Source organism: Pristis pectinata, chromosome 7, assembly GCF_009764475.1.
Source record: "Pristis pectinata isolate sPriPec2 chromosome 7, sPriPec2.1.pri, whole genome shotgun sequence".
NCBI classification, from domain to species: Eukaryota; Metazoa; Chordata; class Chondrichthyes; order Rhinopristiformes; family Pristidae; genus Pristis; species Pristis pectinata.
Genome location: NC_067411.1, coordinates 39532049 through 39555010, shown reverse-complemented (window position 1 = coordinate 39555010; position 22962 = coordinate 39532049). Strand labels below are relative to the sequence as shown.

The 22962-nt window shown below is 43.3% G+C and overlaps 1 protein-coding gene across 3 annotated transcripts in view; it reads left to right on the top strand.

Annotated features, from left to right (window-relative positions):
- LOC127572341 (amyloid-beta A4 precursor protein-binding family A member 1-like) overlaps nt 1-22962 on the top strand; it is a 136271-nt gene that overhangs the window by 61334 nt on the left and 51975 nt on the right. For all 3 annotated transcript variants that reach the window (XM_052019485.1, XM_052019483.1, XM_052019484.1), the window contains exons 3-5: nt 7824-7925; nt 16621-16660; nt 19431-19576. In XM_052019485.1, coding sequence (XP_051875445.1) covers nt 7824-7925; nt 16621-16660; nt 19431-19576 — 288 coding nt within the window. The remainder of the gene's footprint in view (nt 1-7823; nt 7926-16620; nt 16661-19430; nt 19577-22962) is intronic.

Genomic DNA, 22962 nt, shown 5'->3' with positions numbered 1-22962 from the left:
CCCCTCTCTCTCCTTCCAGCGAGTGGCTGTGGATCTTTTATAGCCAGTTGGGAGACCTCAGTTTAATGTCTCATCTGCAAGGCCTTCACTGGAGTGTCAGCCTGGGTTTTTGGAAAGCATGCTTTTTCTTTTATTTTTCCAAAATAAACCTTATTCATCATAAAAAAACAAACTATATACAACCCAGCTTCAGTGTGTCCCTCAGCACAGCAATGTGCCAGTCGGCAGCGTTCCCCTACGGACATCTCGCAGTGCTGGGAGACCAACAAGTTTTGGGCAGACCAAAGGGCGTCTTTCACTGAGCTGATGACCTTCCAGCAGCAGTTAATGTCCGTCTCTGTGTGTGTCCCTGGGAACAGCCTGTAGATCAGAGAATCCCCTGTTACACAGCTGCTGGGGATGATACGTGACAAGGACCCTTGCACCTTTCGCTACGCCCTCCTCGCAAACCCACAGTCTGCAAAGAGGTGGGCGTCTGTCTCATCCCCAGCGCAGTCCTCCCAGGGGCAGCATGCGCTGGGACTGATGTTTCGACCAAGCAGGAAGGATCTGACTGGGAAGGCCCCTCTCACCGCCAACCAAGTGAAGTCTTGGTGCTTGTTGGTGAGTTCTGGTGATGTGGCATTCTGCCAGATGGTCTGGACAGTCTGCTCAGGGAACCACCCCACAGTATCCATCGAGTCCTTCTCCTGCAGTGTCTGCAGGATATGCTTCTGTCTCGGGTGGACAACACAGTGAGGTTGAAGGTCCTGATCATTACTGGATACCTGAGCAGGCTCCAGGAGCTGTCTCACCCCCTCCTGCATAGGGTAGGGGTGTTTGAGACCCAGTTCATTTTGTGCTTCAGCTAGACTTGCGGTGAGGGAGGGTTGGGTGAAAGATTGTGATGTGTTTCATCAACAAATATCCTACTTCTTAAACATGAAGACAGAATAAAGATATGAGCACAGAAGGAATTTTCCTGTATATTAAATAAACCTTTTGCGGGGTTGCCGTGGACACGTGGCACAAAGTTCTTACTCTGTATTGGAGTGCACACATTGTCCCCTAAGGGCCATTCCCCAGTGGACAGAGGCTGTAGCCAGTAGCATCTTGGAACATCTTGCTAGACAAGGGTGCTGTAAGTTGTTGTTGATTCAATAGATAGGGTAGATAGAGTCTTTTTCCCAGGATGGAAATGTCAAATACTAGAAGGCATGGGCTCAAGGTGAGAGGGGGAAAAGTTTAAAGAAGATTTGAGACCAGTTTTCTTACATAGAGAATGGTAGGTGCTTGGAATACGCTGTCGAGGAGGTTGTGGAAGCAGATATGATAGCAACATTTAAGAGGCATTTAGACCGGCACATGAACAGACAGGGTATACTGAGGTATAGACCATGTGCAAGCGGATGGGATTAGTTAGATTGACATCGTGGTCAGCACAGACATGGCGGGCTGAAGGGCCTGTTCCTGTGCCAAACTGTTCCATGTTCCATGATTCCTGATCAGATTCGAGTTAGCCACAGGGTTGTTAACTCTTGGCCAGTGTCTACTCTCCCTCGATCCAGAAACTGAACTTAGTCAATGGGTGTGGGATAAACTATGGCACTGGAGGAGCCCAAGTTCAAATGCCTTGCATTAGGACTATTGTTTGGAGCGTAGGAGATTGAGGGGTGACATTATAGAGGTGTATAAAATCATGAGGGGCATACATAGGGTGAACACACGTGGTCTTTTTCCCAGGGAAGTGGAAGTAAAAGCTAGAGGGCATAGGTTTAAGGCAAGAGGTGAAAGATTTAAAAAGGACCTGAGGGGCAAAGCAGATGGTGGTGCATATATGGAATGAGCTGCCAGAGGAAGTGGTTGAGGCAGGTACAATAACAACATTCAAAAGACATTTGGATAAGTACAGTGACATGCAAAAGTTTGGGCACCCCCGGTCAAAATTTCTGTTACTGTGAATAGCTAAGCGAGTAAAAGATGACCTGATTTCCAAAAGGCATAAAGTTAAAGATGACACATTTCTTTACTATTTTAAGCAAGATTACTTTTTTATTTCTATCTTTTACAGTTTCAAAATAACAAAAAAGGAAAAGGGCCCAAAGCAAAAGTTTGGGCACCCTGCATGGTCAGTACCTAGTAACATCCCCTTTGGCAAGTATCACAGCTTGTAAACGCTTTCTGTAGCCAGCTAAGCGTCTTTCAATTCTTGTTTGGGGGATTTTCGCCCATTGTTCCTTGCAAAAGGCTTCTAGTTCTGTGAGATTCTTGGGCCGTCTTGCATGCACTGCTCTTTTGAGGTCTATCCACAGATTTTCGATGATGTTTAGGTTGGGGGACTGTGAGGGCCATGGCAAAACCTTCAGCTTGTGCCTCTTGAGGTAGTCCATTGTGGATTTTGAGGTGTGTTTAGCATCATTATCCTGTTGTAGAAGCCACCCTCTTCTCCAGCTTTTTGTTTTACAGACGGTGTGATGTTTGCTTCCAGAATTTGCTGGTATTTAATTGAATTCATTCTTCCCTCTACCAGTGAAATGTTCCCCATGCCACTGGCTGCAACACAAGCCCAAAGCACAATCGATCCACCCCCGTGCTTAACAGTTGGAGAGGTGTTCTTTTCATGAAATTCTGCACCCTTTTTTCTCCAAACATACCTTTGCTCATTGCAGCCAAAAAGTTCTATTTTAAATTCATCAGTCCACAGGACTTGTTTCCAAAATGCATCAGTCTTGTTTAGATGTTCCTTTGCAAACTTCTGACACTGAATTTTGTGGTGAGGACGCAGGAAAGTTTGGAGAAAAAAAGGTGCAGAATTTCATGAAAAGAACTCCTCTCCAACTGTTCGGCATGGAGGTGGATCGATCATGCTTTGGGTTTGTGTTGCAGCCAGTGGCACAGAAAACATTTCACTGGTAGAGGGAAGAATGAATTCAATTAAATACCAGCAAATTCTGGAAGCAAACATCACACTGTCTGTATATTTAAAAAAAACTGAAGATGAAAAGAGGATGGTTTCTACAACAGGATAACGATGCTAAACACACCTCAAAACCCACAATGGACTACCTTAAGAGGCACAAGCTGAAGGTTTTGCCATGGCCCTCACAGTCCCCCGACCTAAACATCATCGAAAATCTGTGGATAGACCTCAAGAGCAGTGCATGCAAGATGGCTGAAAAATCTCTCAGAACCAGAGGCATTTTGCAAGGAAGGATGGGTGAAAATCCCCCAGACAAGAATTGAAAGACTCTTAGCTGGCTACAGAAAGCATTTACAAGCTGTGATACTTGCCAAAAGGGTGTTACTAAGTACTGACCATGCAGGGTGCCCAGACTTTTGCTTCAGGCCCTTTTCCTTTTTTGTTATTTTGAAACTGTAAAAGATGGAAATAAAAAAGTAATCTTGCTTAAAATATTAAAGAAATGTGTCATCTTTAACTTTATGCCTTTTGGAAATCAGGTCATCTTTTACTTAGCTATTCACAGTAACAGAAATTTTGACTAGGGGTGCCCAAACTTTTGCATGCCACTGTACATGGGTAGGAGGGGTTTAGAGGGATATAGGCCAAACACTGGCAGATAGGACCAGCTTGGTGGGCACTATGGTTGGCATGAACTAGTTGGGCTGAAGGGCCTGCACTATTCCATGACACTCTGCTTACAGAGTGACAGCAGAGATTCACAGTTTGTGGGGAGAAGGGAGTCTCATGCCCTTCGATACAGAAATAAAAATCTGGCCAATAAAGAGATTCTGGATGCTAAGCGAAAATCATTAAGGAGCATAGCAATGGATAGCGAACAACAGCAATCCAGCTTCACCCCTTATAACACCTAAATCCCTGAGCTCAACTACCCAGAAGGACAATGGCAGCAGGTGCATGGGAATAACACTGCCGGCAAATCCTGTTTTGTTTTCTCCCCCCAAGTCGTACACCATCCTGACTTGGAAATATATTGTTGGTCCTTCGTAATCGTTAGGTCTAAATCCTGGAAATCCCTAGCCTGCAAACCATGGGATGGGTAATAAAGACTGTCCCTGCTGCAACACCAGCAGCCTAAGAATGAACTTTTAAAAAGTAAAATGTTGATGGGATAGAAATATGATACAGCGCTAAAGATGGAACAGTGTGAAAGGGCACATTGTAGGTGCCTGTGAGAGCAAAGTTAGAACACAGAACAGTACAGCACAGGAACAGGCCCTTCGGCCCACGATGTTGTGCCGAACTAGTTAAACTAATGACACCTAATCTCTTCTGCGTTCATATGGTCCATATCCCTCCATTCTCTGCATATTCATGTGCCTATCTAAGAGCCTCTTAAACACCTCTAGAAAATTTAAGAAATGCGTGGAGGAAATGTCTTCACCCAGAAGTTAGCAAATCTTTGGAATTCCCTATCTAAGAAGACCTTAGATGCTCAATGGCTGGGTATATTGAAGACAGTTCAATGTATTTTTAGATACTATGGGACATGAGCTTAGTGCAGGAAAGTGGGTCTGATGTAGAAGATCAGCCATGATTTTATTGAATGGTGGGCCAGGCACGAGGGGCCGAATAGCCTCCACCTGTTTCTATTACTTTTGTTCTTAAACTTGTGCAGTATTTCACAGGAGGTACATGGTGATTGGAGCAGGAGAAGTGGGACTTACTGATTTGCCTTTCAAAGAAGTGGCACAATGGGCCAAAAGGTCTCCTTTTATGCTATCAAATGCATTGGTCTACTGAACTACTCCAGTAAATAGGAACAGGTACGGGGAACTCATTGCTGATCTTGTACCTCAACTCCACTTTTCCACCATGTCCCATATCTTTTGATTCTCCTAGGACGCCAAAGGCTTTCGATCTCAGTCTTGAACTAGTCATTGATGTTTGTACAGTGCCTTTCACACCTTGGCCCATTCCAGAGCAGGTTCCAACCTAGTGAAATATTTCTGATGTAATGAGGGAAATGTGGCAGCCAATTTGTACACAGCAACACCTACAAAGGAGAGACAATTGACTGGATAATGTTGTTCGTTGATGTTGGCTGAGGAATAAGTATGGCTAGGGCACCAGCTCTTTGTATTTGTGCCCTGGGCTGACAGGGCACCAACGTAATGTGTTACCTGATTCCGTCTCCCACAGTACTGCCAGAGGTGGTCAACCCATGTTATGTTGTTTGCGTCTTCAAGATTCCACTGTGGGATTTGAACTCATATTTAATGATTTGGAACCTATGGCCACAGCTCACACCAATTATCCTGCAAATCCTTTGTGCATTTTGTGAATCTGTTTCCCATTAAGCCCTTGATCAACTGAGCTTTTCCAAAAAACATTATACTTGCATTCCTTATACTATCACAAACAGCAGGGCAGACATTCTATCATAGAGTGCAGTGATAGGTAATGATTTATGCTGTTTTTTCAGCTCCTTTGGATTCTCAATAGCTTTTAAAACCGCTCCTTAGAATGCTTGAAGGTTAATTCTTCTAGGTGGAGTGTGTGGGTTGAATTAATATGATTTTTATTAAAAAGCAGCAGGAGAACTAGTGAGAGAGGACTTTTCCAAGTGTACTATCAGAAACAAATTCAGCCCTTGACATTTTTTTTCAGGGACACACATTACTTAAATATTTTGTTTGTAAAATTAAGTGGAGTTGTTAAAATTGACAACTTGCATCTGTCAGATGATATTAAAATGATTGCTGATTTGTTCCTTGTCTTTGTTAGGCACTTTTTCCAACCTATCCTTTATTCATGACACTGTCAATTGAGCTGCACTTTAAATAATTGAGGAAGTGTTTACCAGCTTTGCTAGAATGGAATAGAATTAAGAAGCCAGCCCCAGAGCCAAAAGAACGGCCTTAGTGCTTTGTTGAAACCAAAAATTCAGTCCAATGGGTTGCGGCTGTGGTGTTGAGAAAATTAAATCCTGTTTGAGAAGGCAAGGGGCATGATGTGGGCAGCGTTCAGAGCAGCTGAGTGGCAGATTCTGACAATGACACTGACTTTTCAAGCTCAGTCCTCTATCCATTATTAATGAAGCATTGGTATTTACTGTGCTCGCCTTGGTAGATATGGAAGCGGGTTATAATCTTACAAAGACTTTGACTTTATGTTTTAAGTTTGGTCCCTCTTCATCCACCTGGATATGAATACTTTTTGGATGTGCTGGCTAACATATAGCATGATTCTATTTAAAGTTGCAATACCCATCTGCACCTCTTAGAGACATTGAACAAAATTTCACACTGAAAGTCAAAGTTGAGCTTATTGTTGTATGCACAGGTACAGTGAAAAACTTGCTTGCAGCAACATCATAAGCACGTAGTATCAGATAAGCAGTATTCGTAAGAAAAACATAAATTAAACATACAATTTTTACAAGAAACCACAATTAGCACAAAAATAAACAAAGCTATATATTAAGGACAGGATGAAAAGCTTAAACAAGGGAGATTCTAAGGAAAAATAATCTTGTATATCTATAGTTTTTTTTTACAACCTTTCAATATCTTGAAGCACTTTACAGCTAAGGGAGTATTTTTAGAGTATTCATTGAAGGAAAGCATAACACTGTTCGTGTTCCCTTAGTGTTTTATTTAAAAGGCAGTCAGTTTCAAAATGATGTTCAGTGGGTAGCACACTGGTGGCTGCAAGTCTAACTCCAGACGGACACCCCAAAGCAGTACTGGGGGGAAGCTGCGCTGCTTTCTGATGAATGTTAGAGGCCCTGTCTTCCCTTGCAGCAAGATGTGAAAGATCCTGTGTCCCTCTTGGAGAGAAGAGGGGAGTTCTGCCCAGTGCCCTCCTGATTTTGTCTTATCCTTCAATCACATGGCTCTTCGTTGGAGCTTGCTATGTGCAAATTGGCTGCTGCAATTTCCTCCACATTCTTCCTACAATGGTAGCTACATTTTATTACGCTGGCTGTAAGGGACCTTGGGATGACCTGAGGAGGTGAAAAGTGCTGCCTAAACGGGTTGCTTTTAAACCGGTTAGTCAGCAACCTTAGCTAGAGATACAAAATTAATGTTTGTGAAGAATGGCCATTGAAACTCACTTAACTCAGTTTCTCTCTGTTTCTCTGACTTGTTAAGTGTTTCCACCATTTGCCGTTTTTATTTCCGATGTCTAGTGGTGGCAGGATTTTGCTTTTCTCTAATCTAAATCACTTTGGCTACCTCTCCTGCCAACTGATGGAGACAGTGTTAAAGCTGGTGAAAGCTGATAGGTTCAGGTATCTTGTTACGAGCCTCACTAAGCATATGGTGATGCTGGATAACTGTTTACTGACATTGGTGCTCTGCACACTGACTGAATATAGGACCGAGACAGCAGGAAAGGGAGCTCTTCAACTGGAATTGTAATGGAAAACTTCTGGATGTTTCCAATAAACTATCAGGATGAAGAGGTTTGTCAGACTGTGTCAAAATTGATACACTGTCTGGGAGCACTGCATGTTTTAGAAGTTGTGTACCTGGCATTTTCTTTTCTCTGCTAATCGTACTGTTTATTCCTCCTTGTTAAGACTTTAAGGGAATGGGAAACTGAGCTGTTTTCAACAAGATTCCCAAAGAATTAAGGAAGAATTACATGTGTCTTTCAGAGGCAAAGAATGTTGAAGTTTCTAGTTTAATGGATGTGTTATTGGGCAAATTTTGTCAGATTGTTGTGTGGCACTTTGTACCTATTCTTTTGGGTTTAACTCTTGTGGATATTCTAAAATAGTGAAATCAGTCTTGGTTTCAAAAGATAGAAAATTGCTTCCCCGAGTGTTTTAGGCACTGTCTTCAACAGGAGTAGTTTGCATTGTGACCAAACTTCTGAAAACATGTTTCTTTCTCTCCCAACTCCCCATCTTTAGCAATCAGCTTCACCAGGGTCGTCATCTCCCCGAGGTGCAGAGTCCATGACACAGCATCGAACAGACATTCATGGCGCAGCAGAGACGGCAACAAATCAAGAGGTACACCCCGACTCTGGCAGCATATCCTTTCTTTCACTCCCCGGCAGATCATCCCCCTTAACCCTGCTCTCCCCAAGCTAATCTGTCACGTCCTGTGAAGATTTCATGCCCTTAAACAAAAAGAGCCTGTTGCTGTAGTTGCACATCAAGATGACACTTGAAACCCTTAGAAAACACGTGAAAATGTTTCCCTTTCTTGTGCTTCGATATCTGTGTTTGAGTTTTCCGCTTTGCATTTTTAGAAGTATTTGTCATTGTTAAAATGTGGACTTGTATTTAATCTGTGAGGTCCTTAAGTTTATCTTTATTTGCCAAGGCATCAGTACAAGGTTATCAACCAGAATGTAACGGTGGCCAGCAACTGGTAACATAACTTCTAATTTATTGTTTTCCTCGTTACGTCCACTTGCCCCCGCTCCTCCTCTGAAGGAACTGTCTCCTTTATTGGAGTCAACGTTCACGGCAAGTAATTCTCCAAAGTTGCTGTCTGATATAAGTGACAGTGAGCTAATCAATAGCAAAGATCAGTAGGCATGGCAGGTCATCACAATAAATATGCACACATGTATATTCAAAACACACATGCACATGCACACACACTGTGGATACTAACACAGACAGGCAGACACATGCAAACTGATTGACTTCTAGTTAGATGAGCCCTTGGGCAATTCTCTTGAGCAAGTACTCTTGAATTCTCCTTTTATCCCAGCCTGTGGTTGTAACCTCCAGTGCTGTTCTGCTGCCCAAATCAGCTGGTGAAGAACACGAGCACCAAGGGACTGATCCCAGTTGCTCCAAGACAGGAATGGCAGGGACCAAGATTTGGCTTTGATCACAAAATGCACAACCATTGTACTTGCCCCGGCTTTGTGTTGTTAAGGTCAATTTCCCTAGGGTCACAGATTCTAACCAGTGTTGTCATATTTCACCAGCACATTTGATATATTGGAAAGTATGATATAAAACATTTTAAACACCTCCCGGTTTGCACAGAAACAAAGAAAATTGAGCATCTGGGGAAACACCAGCCAGTTCACCAAGTCTAGCCTTCACACACAACGGTGCATGGAATTTCTTCCTTCCCTCCCCCACCTTTCTTCCCAACACCCTGTACTGTCTGAGCACAAGAAGAAAATTCCGCTTCAAAGCCAGCCCCAACCACACAAACTAGTGGAAGACACTTATTTATACTCAGCGGCTGGGTTAGTTGTAGAAATGGTATGCCAGAATCTGTTTTCTTGGTGTTGGTGTTCTACGTGTGTGTTGCCCAAAAACGAAGGGATTTTTTGCTTTGAAATGAGTTGCCACCCTGAAGTGGTTTGGTGGTGGGTTCAGGTAGTCAATACTTCTGGTTACCTTTTAAGTAGTTTAATAATTTGTTTTCTTCATAGCTTGCATGCTTGCTTGTTCTGTGAGGAAATCAAGTGATTGGAAATGCAATACTGTGTGTCTTGATATATGCTGCTTATTACAGGGGCTGCAGGAGAGACTTTGAATGTGTTTGCCCTGAAGCACTTTGCACATAGAGTATAGCATCAGTCTAATGCAGTTTTCTTTTTTTTAAATCATTGCCTTCTCTATTAAAGGTTCAAGTAAGTATTTCTCTCATATAATTGTAGAGGGCCCTCAGGTAATGTTTTTCCAAACCATTTTTTAAAAAACTTTTCACTTTGTGAGATTGTCCTGCCCACGATCTCAGATGGATATTTTGTTTGATTTTGATTTGATCCTTGTGTTTATATCTCTTCTTCCCCCACCAAAAACAACAAAAATATGAGAAATTAGGAGAGACAATGGAACTGCAGGTAGTGCAGCTGTCTCACAGCTCCAGCGACTTGGGTGTTGTCAGTGTGGAGTTCGCACGTTCTCCCTCTGACTACGTGGATTTCCCCCAGATGCTCTGATCTCCTCCCACTGTCCAAAGACATGCGGGTTGGTAGATTAATTGGCTGCTGTAAATTACCCCTGATGTAAATAGCTGGTGGGAGAATGGGGGAGGGGGGAGGTAGTTGATGGGCATGTGTGGGAGAATGAATTACGGGGAAATAAGTGAGGGAATGGGATTGTTCTGTGAGCTGGCATTTACCCAGTGGGCCGAATAGGTGTCTCCTGTATGGTTAGAATTTATGAAATAAACTGAAAGGAAAATGCACGAGTCTTGGCCTAACTTGGTTTACCTTTGAAAGAGCTTGCACTGAATCTGTGGTCTGAAGAGTTTCCTTTTGTACTGCCTATTCTACTGGAACAGTACAGTACAGCACAGCACAGGAACAGGCCCTTCAGCCCACAGTGTTGGTTTGAACTAATTAAGCCAATGACACCTAATCCCTTCTGCCTGCACATGGTCCATATCCCTCCATTCTCTGCCTATCTAAGAGCCAATTAAGATGCTAAAAGAGACCAACAGAGACTAATATTAACAGTTTCTAATAGGTCTAAATGGTATGTTTGTAATAAATTATGGACAAATGTAACGCAGTATAATGAATAAGCATCAAGGAAATCATGATTTTTGTTTTAAATTTAAAGTAGAATTGAGTTGGCTGTAATCATTTCCCAGAGTGAATAGTCCAATTGTGTTTGTTGCTGAGAAATGTGGCGCACGGCAGATCAGAGATTGTTGTGTGGCTCTGCACCTTCCTGGACAGGTGCCAGGTTACTGATTCCCAACACTGTCTGCAGTCTGACGCAGTCCTGCTGGTAGAGTGTAATACTCCATTATTCAATGTTGCTGAGTCAAAGGAACAGTTTGTCTGTGTGAAAGGATAAGCTCTGCAAGTCAGCAGCCCCGACTCCGTGCACGGTCACATGTCAGCTATATCTGCACTGGCACCAGAGTAGAATAAACGTAGCTGGAGAAGACATTTTTCTTTTGTTCCCCTGGTTTGTTATGACAAAGGTGTACTTAGTTGGAACTGCCTTCTCGTCCCTCCTATCTTCAGCACACATTGATCTGTCTTAGAAATTTTCAGCACAGAAGGAGGCCGTTTGGCCCATCTTGCCCCTGTTGGGCAATCCTCCAAGATCCAATACAGCAGTAGGTTTCCATGTACTGAGACTTTTTTCTCAGTTTCTTAACTCCAGATAAACACTGCTTGATATTTGAGTGGATTATATTGGAGTTCTGGGTGAGACACAGTGCAGATTCCCTCCCTCTTCTGACTCCATGTGTGTAAGGCTATCACGGATTAATTTGCCGTCCAGTTTTTCCCCTGTCATCTGGTGGAACAGTCCATCCCTCAAACTGCTCCAGCTTTCAGTGAGAGCAAGATTGAGGTTCTCAGTCTACCTCTCCATGGCCCTTGCACTTTATTTGTCTACCTGCGCTGCAATTTCTCTGTAACTGTAACACTATATTCTGCAGTTTGTTTTGTTTCCATTTTGTTTGACCTCGATGTACTTGTGTATGGAATGATCTGTCTGGATGACGTGCAAACAAAAGCTTTTCGCTGTATCTCGGTACATGTGACAATAATAAACCAATTGCCGGGTTCTTGGGGCCAAACCCAATCCTACCAAGGACCTGTGCCAATATAAGGTTCAGGTGTGAGGCAAGACAAGGCCATATCTTCTGCCATTTCCTTATCTACAATAATCGCAACTTTACTGTAAGTGACGGATCCTGCCTGCACAGTGCAGTGAATGTGCTGCACAGAGCCCATTATCTCTCCTTTCCCACCTTTCCAACAACTACTAATCTCACCTGCACCTTCTATCCTGTTGTTATAAGACTATTGAACGGTCCCTGTATATGATAAGATGGACTCTTGACCTCACAACCTACCTCGTCGTGGCTTTGCACCTTATTGTCTACCTGCACTGCACTTTCTCTGTAACTGCAACACATTATTCTGTGTTCTGTTATTGCTTTTCCCTTGTACCACCTCAATGTACTGGTGTGATGAAATGATCTGTATGGATGGCATGCAAAACAACATTATTATTGCTTTTTCCTTATACTACCTCAAAGTCAAGTTTATTGTAATATACACAAGTGTGCATAAGTGTACTGATGTGATGAAATGATCTGTATGGATGGCACGCAAAACACAGTTTTTCACTGTACCTCGGTACCTGTGACAATAATAAACCAATTTACCTCAATTGGGTGATTTCTATTGGGGAAAGTAACCTAGATGTGCAGGTCATACCAAATTAGGTTGGTTAGTGAGGAGGAGAGCTGAAGCAATAAACTTGCAGAATGGGCAGATAATTGGCAAATAAACTTCAACAAAGGTAAATGCAAGGCAGTAAATCACAACACAGGAGGCCATTGAGCCTATCGTGTGTATACTGGCTTCTGGGGATCAATCCTTTCAGTCCCATTCCCTTACCCTTACCCCTACCCCTACCCCTACCCCCACCGGCTTATTTCCCTGTAGCACTGCAACATATTCACTCCTGCATATGCTCTGCAGCTCCTCTGATTCTTTTATCGCTTAACTACACCCCAGTAGTCTATGAATCTACCCACATACCTTTGGGATATGGGAAGAAACTGGAGTACCCAGGGGAAACCCATGCTCTCACAAGGAACACGTACAAACTACACTGACAGCACCCAAGGTTAGGATCGAACTGGGTCATCGGAGCTGTGAGGCAGTGGCGCTGTGCTTCCCCACAAAGGCACCTGAGTGAGTACAAATACACCAATCAATAAAAGTTGCAGCCTCAAGGGATTGCAGATGCTGGAATCTGGAGCAACACACACAACATGCTGGAGGAACTCTGCGGGTCGGGCAGCATCTATGGAGGGAAATGGACAGTTGATGTTTCGGGTTGAGACGCCCACATCTCCAAGACTCTTTCCCCTTCCCAACCCTCACCCACGCACTCCTCCCACTGGTTCCCCTCCCCCACCACTCACCTCTGCCCTCCCCACCTCCCTCTCTCTATTCCATGCTCCACATTCCTCTCCTATCAGATTCCATCATCTTTGGCCCTTTGTCACTTCCACCTATCACCTCCCAGCTTCTGGCGCCAATCTCACTCTCCACCTCTTCCATCTACCTATCACCCCCTGCCTCCCAACCTGGACCCACCTATTTACTGCTAGCTCTTGCTCCACCCCTGTGTACTGGCTATCTCCTCTCTATCTTTCAGTCCAGATAAACTGTCCATTTCCCTCCACAGCCTGACCTGCGACCTGCTGAGCTTCTCCAGTGTTTTGTATGCTGCCGATAAAAATTGTAGTACGGGTTAGCAAGGCCATAAATACAGCTAAACAAGCAGTAGGGTTTGTCTCCAAAGGATGTGCATTGAAAAGTGGAGAAGTTATGCTAAACCAGTGTTGAACTTCAGTTAGACCAGATTTGTTGAGAATATAGAGGTACTGGAGAGAGTGCAGAAAAGATCTACAATGAAGATACCAGAAATATGAGAATGTACATGTAAGGCGAGTCTAAACAAACTTGGTCTCTTTTCTCTGAAGGAAGGACAGTTGGTGAGTGATATTTAACATAGAAACATAGAAATAGAAACATAGAAAAACTATAGCATAATAGAAATATAGAAAAACTACAGCACAATTCAGGCCCTTCAGCCCACAAAGCTGTGCCGAACATGTCCCTACCCTGGAAATTACTAGGCTTACCCATGGCCCTCTATTTTTCTCAGCTCCATGTACCTATCCAACAGTCTCTTAAAAGACCCTGTCGTATCCCCCTCCACCACCGTTGCCGGCAGCCCATTCCACGCACTTACCACTCTCTGAGTAAAAAAAACTTACCCCTGACATCTCCTCTGTACCTACTCCCCAGCACATTAAACCTATGTCCTCTTGTGGCCACCATTTCAGCTTGATCAATTAACTTGATCAATTGGGGCAAGGGCCTCTTTCTGTGCTATATAACTCTATGAAAGGTTTTGATTGAGTGGATATAGCTCTTGTGGAAGAGCAACACTATTAGGTATCAATACAAGATGGTCACTCAGAAATTCAGTCGGGAATCCAGAAAACATTTACCTACCCAAAGAGTGGTGAGAATATGAAACTTGCTACTACAGGAAATGATTGCAATGATTAGTAGAGATGCATTTAAGGGGAGGTTAGACAAACAGATGAGGGAGAAGGGAATAGAGTATTACACTCACAAAGGCAGATGAGGAAAGACAGGAGGGCACTCAAGTACAGCATGACTGGTTAGGCTGAATGGCCTGTTTCTGTACCAGTGTATCTAGTGTAATTTTATGTAACCACAGTATCCGATTGGTCCGGAAGTTTTGTAGAGACAGCACTCGAGTTAGTTAGGAGAGGACTGTCAGAATGAGCGGGTTGCTGCAACAAAGCTGACCCATCCTTTTACTGACCACTGATCATCAGCCCTTCTCCCCTCTCAGCCCATTCCTTGAGTTGCTTCCCCTAAGGGGGGGAGGGGGGGGGGTGAGTTTCATGTCCGCACCAAGGATCAGTAGATTGGGGTTGTGTTCAGTTTAACAAAGGCAGGAAATGTTGGACCCATTCAGACGCTAGGCACCTGTGTGGAGTGAGAGAAACTGAGTTAATATTTCCAGTCAGTGAGCTTCATCAGAGCTGGAACAATTTGGAGAGGTAACTTTTTTTTTAAGAATAAGGTAAAATAAAGCATGTTGCCTTGTTCATTGTTGAATTCAGTGTGGATAAGGAAGGGGTGAAATCTTTTGCACTGAGGGAGACTAGAAGTAAAGACTATTAATATAAGGTAGTCACTAATAAGTTCAATAGAGAATTGAAGAGAAATCTTATTACTAGAGTGCATTGAGAATGTGAACCTGCACCCACGGGGATGGTGGAGGTGAATAGCAGAGATTATTTAAGGGGAAACTAGATAAAGCATCTCCGCTGTTTGTAGAGGAGAAATGAATAGAAGAATACGGTGGTGGAATGATAGGAGGTTCAAATGGACTGTAAACTCTGGCATAGTCAGTTGGCCTTTTACAGTGGTTTAAGTGCTACATTATTACAGGACTCAGAACCCAAAGTAATCCCGAATGTGTGTACATTTTCTGACCAGGGAGAAGAGCTGAACTTTTTCCAGGTGAGCAGACCTGGAAGAGGAGCAGCAGTCATTTAAACCCTGTGAATGGATGAAGGCTGAACGCAGTATTTTTAGTCGCGAGTTTACCCAAACTTAGATACAACAATAATAGTTTATCAGAATCTTCAAATGCAAAATGCCACAGGTGGTGAAACTCTGAAATAAAAACAGAAAATGCAAGAAATACTCAGCATGTCAGACAGCATCTGTGGAGTGAGAAACAGAGCTAATGTTTCAGGTTGGTGATCTTGCATTTGAGCCTATGCTATGCTAAAGTTTTACTCTGGTACAGCTGCTAACTAAGCCATAGACACTCACCATTTGGGGTGCTCAGATGGATTTGTATCTTGTAGTCTGAGATTCCCATAGAGCTGTTACTTCCTCTTTATATTCTATTACTAAATTTGTGAATTCTATCATGCACTTGTCAGCAAGATCCTGTGACACAAGGATCATTGGGTTAGTCTTGAGTTGGTTTCAATGTTTAGACCTTTAAAGTATTTTACTGGATAATTTGAGGGTACTTGACTTTTGTGTTGTTACATTCTGTCTCTGGAGTTCAAGAGTCCTGGTAGTAAGAATTCAACCATATTTCATCGTGATCTTAATACACTGCAGTATGTTTTAAAAAAACTGCTCGAATCTTGCTCACCTTAACTGAACTGCCATTTTAAGAACTGATGTGTGATTCTAATTTATCACATCGTTACAGTGACTAAAAAGAATTTTTGGGGTTGCTAACCAACTAGGATGTTGTCTCAAACTCTTATCAAGATGTTTACCAGTTTAATTGATGGCAGGATCTCTCAAAAAGGTCTGTCTGGTGCTGTGAGAGGCATTTTCGAAATTTGTATCCAGTGAGGTTTCTAAATGGATCAGAGAATCTTGCAGCACAGAAGGAAGTGATTTAGCCTGTTGTATCTATGCTGGTTCTTTTGAGAGAGCTCTCCGGATAGTCCTATTTTCCTTTGCCGCCTCAGATCCCTGTGTATTCTTTTCCTCCTCAAATATTTGTCCAATTCCTCTTTGAAAGCTACCATTGAATCTGCTTCCACCATTCTCTTGGGCAACATCTCCCAGATCACAAGAAATCGATAAGTTAAAAGAAAATGGTCCCTCTGTTGACTCCAATCTTTTGCCAAGCACTTTAAAAGTCATTGATTTTAACTGTCCTTATTAACAGCAGCTATTTCTATGTTAAGTAGCTTTTTTTTCATGTTTCCAATCCTGTCTCAAATTCATCTTTGATCCAATTGAACTTGCACCTTGAAAGATTACAACCAGCAAGAAACTTTTCTACTTGGCTAAAAATCTGATGGATTTGTTGTGATCTAGGAGATGCTGCCTGTGTGCACGGTGGAAGCAGGGTTGATAGTAGCTTTGCAAGGGGAATTGGATAAATATTTGAAGAGGGGAAAAGAAAATGCAGACCACATGCTCGTGCATTTGCATGGTAAAAATACCTGAGAGCTGCAGGCAAGCTGTCAGTGTGGTACAGACTCTGAAAATGCCTCTTATCCTGCCAGTTTTGAGTTTATAAAAACCCACTGGATTTATTATAGTGCATGTCAGGTCTTGTCAGCATGTTTGGATTAAATTGCTTTGGGTTAAGTAACATGATGGATAGGCTGGAGCATGTTGTGTGGTGTCTGAAGCAGTGTCTGTCTTACTTTCAGTCAAGAAAAGCTTTGGCCTCCTTTCCCACCTATGTTGAAGGTAAGGTGCTTTCTAACCATTTTGAGCCAAGTTTGGAAATTGTAATCTTTTAATTATTGGCAATGCAAAAAGGATGATCTTTCCTTCATTTATTTTTATTTGTGGCTTTGTTTTGTAATTGAAAAAGGTTTCTTGCTAGTTGTTATTCTTAAGTATATTGAAACTGTTATCTGTATCTTACTGCATATGAAATTTTGCATTTAATGATTATAGTTTTAACTTTTATTCATGACTTGGTTTACTTGAGCAGATTCACGCTTGTGTTTTGCTGAGTGTCCTCTGAACTACTTTGATCCAACTAACAGATCCATGTCAAAATGTATGCACTTTGCAACGGTCTCCCCTTGCCCCTCCCTTAGCATGACTCTCCCAAACCTCTTAATGCTTTTCTTTCTGTAAGATTAACTTGACCAGAGGTCTAAAAGTCCCTTCCATCTTGAAAGGAGGTTCGATTCTCACTCCAGAGACGCGAGTACTGAACTTACTCCAGTGCAGTACAAAGGAGTGATGTACCATCAGAGGTACCACGTTTTGAATGAGGTGTTAAACTCTATCTGCTCCATGGGTAAAAGATCCCGTGGCCACCGTTTTGGAAGAAAAAGAGCAAATTAATTTGTAACCATCACATAACTGTTTGCAGGGTGCAGATTGGTTGCAGAGTTTGCATTACGTGCTTCAAAAAGTGCAACTTTGGCTGCACTGAAAGAAGGAAGATGTGCATTTGTTTAGTGCCTTTTGTGACCCTTTCAATATGTCCCAAGGTCAATGAAATCACATGGAAATACAGCAAATCCCCACAAACAGCATTGTGCATAAGACCAGATAGACAGTGATGTTAATTGAGGGATAAGTATACTAGCCAGTGCTTTGGGGAGAACACCCTTGCTCTTCTTTGGAAAAAGTCCACCTGAGATAACAGAAAAGGCCTCACTTTAAAGCACGACAGGGGGGTGTTGGTCTGGACTTGTGTACTCCAGTCTGGAGTGCCACCTGAACTCACAATATACTGTTGTGTGGCCAGAATGTGACTCTGAAGCACGACAGACAGGGTTTCAAACCATCCTGAGATTGCTTTGGAAATAATTTGTCTTCCATGTTTAAATAATGTTGGGTTTCAGTACGAGGTGTTAGAAAGCAAACAGTCTCAAGAAAAGTTGCTATTATTAAGAAGCATTAAGTTTTCCTGAAGATTTTCCAAACAGTCTTCATTTCCAGAATGTGTTTGTTTTAAAGTATTCTGGAGAGCCACAGGAAGGAAATGAAGTGGTCCTGTGTCACCTACTCAGTGACTATATCAGAGCGGAACAGATTCCTGGCTGTCAAACTGTGGGAGAGATTCACAGCCCAGCAATTACAAATGATGCATTTAACTGGAGCGGGAGGAACACACAGCAGGGAAAGGATACAGGGAGGGGGTGAGATGGAGAGGTGGCAGGGACTCATGTGGAGCATAAACACCAGTAGTTAAACTGAATGGCAGGTTTGGGACTGTGTGTTGTGTAACTGCCAGCCCAGAGGTACAGAAGCAAGTTTATTACTACCTGACTGTAAGATCTATCAGACTGCTACATCTCTGCAGAGTCTCAGAATTGTGATTCACTGCAATGCAAAATTGATAGATGACTGATTTTGACCAAGATGGACTTGTTGAGGAACACCACCATCTCCTCTGTCCAGTATGGTTAAGAGGAACCTAGATGAGCATAAGGAGAGAGAAACAGAGGATAGGCTGAGGGGGATGAAGGGGCTTGTGTGGAGCATGAACAACAGCACTGATCAGTTGGGCTGAATGGTCTGTCTCTGTGCTAGACAGTCAATGTATGGGTAACACGCACAACCCCTGAGAGAAATCATCAGCTGTGCCTCGCCTATTTTAAGACTGTCCTTGAAATTGCAGTCATTTACCAAGTTTTTGATCACCCACCTTAATATCTAGTTGTCAAATTTTGGTAACCGCTTCTGTAAATCTCCTTGAAACATTTCACTTCATTTAATGGTGCTGCAGAAACTGGTTGTTCTTGAAGCTGGTCACGGTTTTACAGGAATGCACTGATGTGTTTGGAGCAGGTTTTGATGATCACTTTGGCCCTGTGCTTTCCCGGTGGGACAACACACAGACGTCAGTCAGAACCAGAGGCGTTTTTGCTTTGTGCTAGACTGACTGCTCTTGAATTTTCTGGGGGCAGAGACATTGCAAATTAACTGTGGGAAGCCCTACCACACATCTAAATGGATGCCATTTATCTCCAAGGGGTACTACTGACGAAGGTTGGAAACAGATAAGAGAAGTGTTGGATTGTGGAAGTCATCCAATGGGCAGTGTTTTTGGGTGACAGGAGGCTTTTTGTGAACTGTTCCTGCTTTAATTTACTCCTCGGCTAAGTAGGGTAAGGATCCTCCAGCGTGGTTGCCAATTCTTCAGCTCCTGGTGTCTCCCAAAGGAATTGCCAAGTTCAGGCATGTGGTTACAAACAATGACTTGGAAAATCGTTAGAGGCATTGAAATAACATTTAAATTTCTTAGAGCACTTCAGTTCACTGGCTATACCAAAAATAAAATTGGGTGGATTTGGAGGTGGAGTCGAGCAAGGGTCAGAAAAACTCTGAGACAAAATGGGGTGTTGAAGGTTGGAGGTCACATGATTAGAGTTCCAGGAATATGGCAGAAAGTAGCAAACCCACTGCCTGTCCCTGAGATGTTCTGTTGGCTTCCTTTCCTGTGATGATTTTTACCAGAGTCTCCAGCCACGTTTGTTCTTCTCTCCTGTAGTCCCTGGACCCTGCGACCCAGAGGATCTAATTGATGGCATCATCTTTGCGGCCAATTACCTGGGCTCCACCCAGTTGCTGTCCGACAAGACCCCATCCAAAAACGTGCGGATGATGCAGGCCCAGGAAGCTGTCAGCAGGATCAAGGTGATTACCTCGTCCCACTGGGGCACCACTGGCCAATGTTTGCTGCCCTTCGGTAAGAATGTTCCACCGTTGTGGGGACGACTGGACCAAAACTATCATCCCTGACCTCTCTCCTTCCATCTCCCCTCACCCTCGGGTGCGGTCTCTCTTTCCCACTGCCCTGGATTATTTGCTGTCTCTCGTATTATCTTGCATCCTCTCTCTCTCTCTCTCTCTCTCTCTCTCTCGTATTATCTTGCATCCTCTCTCTCTCTCTCTCTTGTATTATCTTGCATCCTCTCTCTCTCTCTCTCTCTCTCGTATTATCTTGCATCCTCTCTCTCTCTCTCTCGTATTATCTTGCATCCTCTCTCTCTCTCTCTCGTATTATCTTGCATCCTCTCTCTCTCTCTCGTATTATCTTGCATCCTCTCTCTCTCTCTCTCGTATTATCTTGCATCCTCTCTCTCTCTCTCTCTCTCGTATTATCTTGCATCCTCTCTCTCTCTCTCTCTCTCTCTCACTCTCGTATTATCTTGCATCCTCTCTCTCTCTCTCTCTCGTATTATCTTGCATCCTCTCTCTCTCTCTCTCTCTCGTATTATCTTGCATCCTCTCTCTCTCTCTCTCTCTCGTATTATCTTGCATCCTCTCTCTCTCTCTCTCTCTCTCTCACTCTCGTATTATCTTGCATCCTCTCTCTCTCTCTCTCTCTCTCGTATTATCTTGCATCCTCTCTCTCTCTCTCTCTCTCTCTCACTCTCGTATTATCTTGCATCCTCTCTCTCTCTCTCTCGTATTATCTTGCATCCTCTCTCTCTCTCTCGTATTATCTTGCATCCTCTCTCTCTCTCTCTCGTATTATCTTGCATCCTCTCTCTCTCTCTCTCTCTCTCGTATTATCTTGCATCCTCTCTCTCTCTCTCTCTCTCGTATTATCTTGCATCCTCTCTCTCTCTCTCTCTCTCGTATTATCTTGCATCCTCTCTCTCTCTCTCTCTCTCTCTCGTATTATCTTGCATCCTCTCTCTCTCTCTCTCTCGTATTATCTTGCATCCTCTCTCTCTCTCTCTCGTATTATCTTGCATCCTCTCTCTCTCTCTCTCTCTCTCGTATTATCTTGCATCCTCTCTCTCTCTCTCGTATTATCTTGCATCCTCTCTCTCTCTCTCTCTCTCTCGTATTATCTTGCATCCTCTCTCTCTCTCTCGTATTATCTTGCATCCTCTCTCTCTCTCTCTCTCGTATTATCTTGCATCCTCTCTCTCTCTCTCTCGTATTATCTTGCATCCTCTCTCTCTCTCTCGTATTATCTTGCATCCTCTCTCTCTCTCTCTCGTATTATCTTGCATCCTCTCTCTCTCTCTCTCTCTCTCGTATTATCTTGCATCCTCTCTCTCTCTCTCTCTCTCGTATTATCTTGCATCCTCTCTCTCTCTCTCTCTCGTATTATCTTGCATCCTCTCTCTCTCTCTCTCTTGTATTATCTTGCATCCTCTCTCTCTCTCTCTCTCTCTCGTATTATCTTGCATCCTCTCTCTCTCTCTCTCTCTCTCTCTCGTATTATCTTGCATCCTCTCTCTCTCTCTCGTATTATCTTGCATCCTCTCTCTCTCTCGTATTATCTTGCATCCTCTCTCTCTCTCTCTCGTATTATCTTGCATCCTCTCTCTCTCTCTCTCTCTCGTATTATCTTGCATCCTCTCTCTCTCTCTCTCTCGTATTATCTTGCATCCTCTCTCTCTCTCTCTCTCTCGTATTATCTTGCATCCTCTCTCTCTCTCTCTCTCTCTCGTATTATCTTGCATCCTCTCTCTCTCTCTCTCTCTCGTATTATCTTGCATCCTCTCTCTCTCTCTCTCGTATTATCTTGCATCCTCTCTCTCTCTCTCTCTCGTATTATCTTGCATCCTCTCTCTCTCTCTCGTATTATCTTGCATCCTCTCTCTCTCTCTCTCTCTCTCGTATTATCTTGCATCCTCTCTCTCTCTCTCTCGTATTATCTTGCATCCTCTCTCTCTCTCTCTCTCTCGTATTATCTTGCATCCTCTCTCTCTCTCTCTCTCTCGTATTATCTTGCATCCTCTCTCTCTCTCTCTCTCTCGTATTATCTTGCATCCTCTCTCTCTCTCTCTCTCGTATTATCTTGCATCCTCTCTCTCTCTCTCTCTCTCGTATTATCTTGCATCCTCTCTCTCTCTCTCGTATTATCTTGCATCCTCTCTCTCTCTCTCTCTCTCTCTCGTATTATCTTGCATCCTCTCTCTCTCTCGTATTATCTTGCATCCTCTCTCTCTCTCTCTCTCGTATTATCTTGCATCCTCTCTCTCTCTCTCGTATTATCTTGCATCCTCTCTCTCTCTCTCTCTCTCTCTCGTATTATCTTGCATCCTCTCTCTCTCTCTCTATCTCGTATTATCTTGCATCCTCTCTCTCTCTCTCTCTCGCCGGCGTATTATCTTGCATCCTCTCTCTCTCTCTCTCTCGTAATATCTTGCATCTCTCTCTCTCTCTCTCTCGTATTTCTTGCACTCCTCTCTCTCGTCCTACTCTCGTATTATCTTGCATCCTCTCTCTCTCTCTCTGCTCGTATTATCTTGCATCCTCTCTCTCTCTCTCTCGCCTCTCGTATTATCTTGCATCCCTCTCTCTTCTCTCGTATTATCTTGCATCCTCTCTCTCTCTCTCTCTCTCGTATTATCTTGCATCCTCTCTCGCATCCTCTCTCTCTCGTATTATCTTGCATCCTCTCTCTCTCTCTCTCTCTCTCTCGTAGTAATCTTGCCCTCTCTCGTCTCTCTCTCGTCGATTATCTTTCATCCTCTCTCTCTCTCTCGTATTATCTTGCATCCTCTTCTCTCTCTCTCTCGTATTATCTTGCAGTCCTCTCTCTCTCTCTCGCTCGTATTATCTTGCATCCTCTCTCTCTCTCTCTCTCGCTCGTATTATCTTGCATCCTCTCTCTCTCTCTCTCTCGTATTATCTTGCATCCTCTCTCTCTCTCTCTCTCTTATTATCTTGCATCCTCTCTCTCTCTCGTATTATCTTGCATCCTCTCTCTCTCTCTCTCTCGTATTATCTTGCATCCTCTCTCTCTCTCTCGTATTATCTTGCATCCTCTCTCTCTCTCTCTCTCTCTCTCGTATTATCTTGCATCCTCTCTCTCTCTCTCGTATTATCTTTCATCCTCTCTCTCTCTCTCTCTATTATCTTGCATCCTCTCTCTCTCTCGTATTATCTTGCATCCTCTCTCTCTCTCTCTCTCGTATTATCTTGCATCCTCTCTCTCTCTCTCTCTCTCTCTCTCTCGTATTATCTTGCATCCTCTCTCTCTCTCTCTCTCGTATTATCTTGCATCCTCTCTCTCTCTCTCTCTCTGTGTATTATCTTGCATCCTCTCCTCTCCG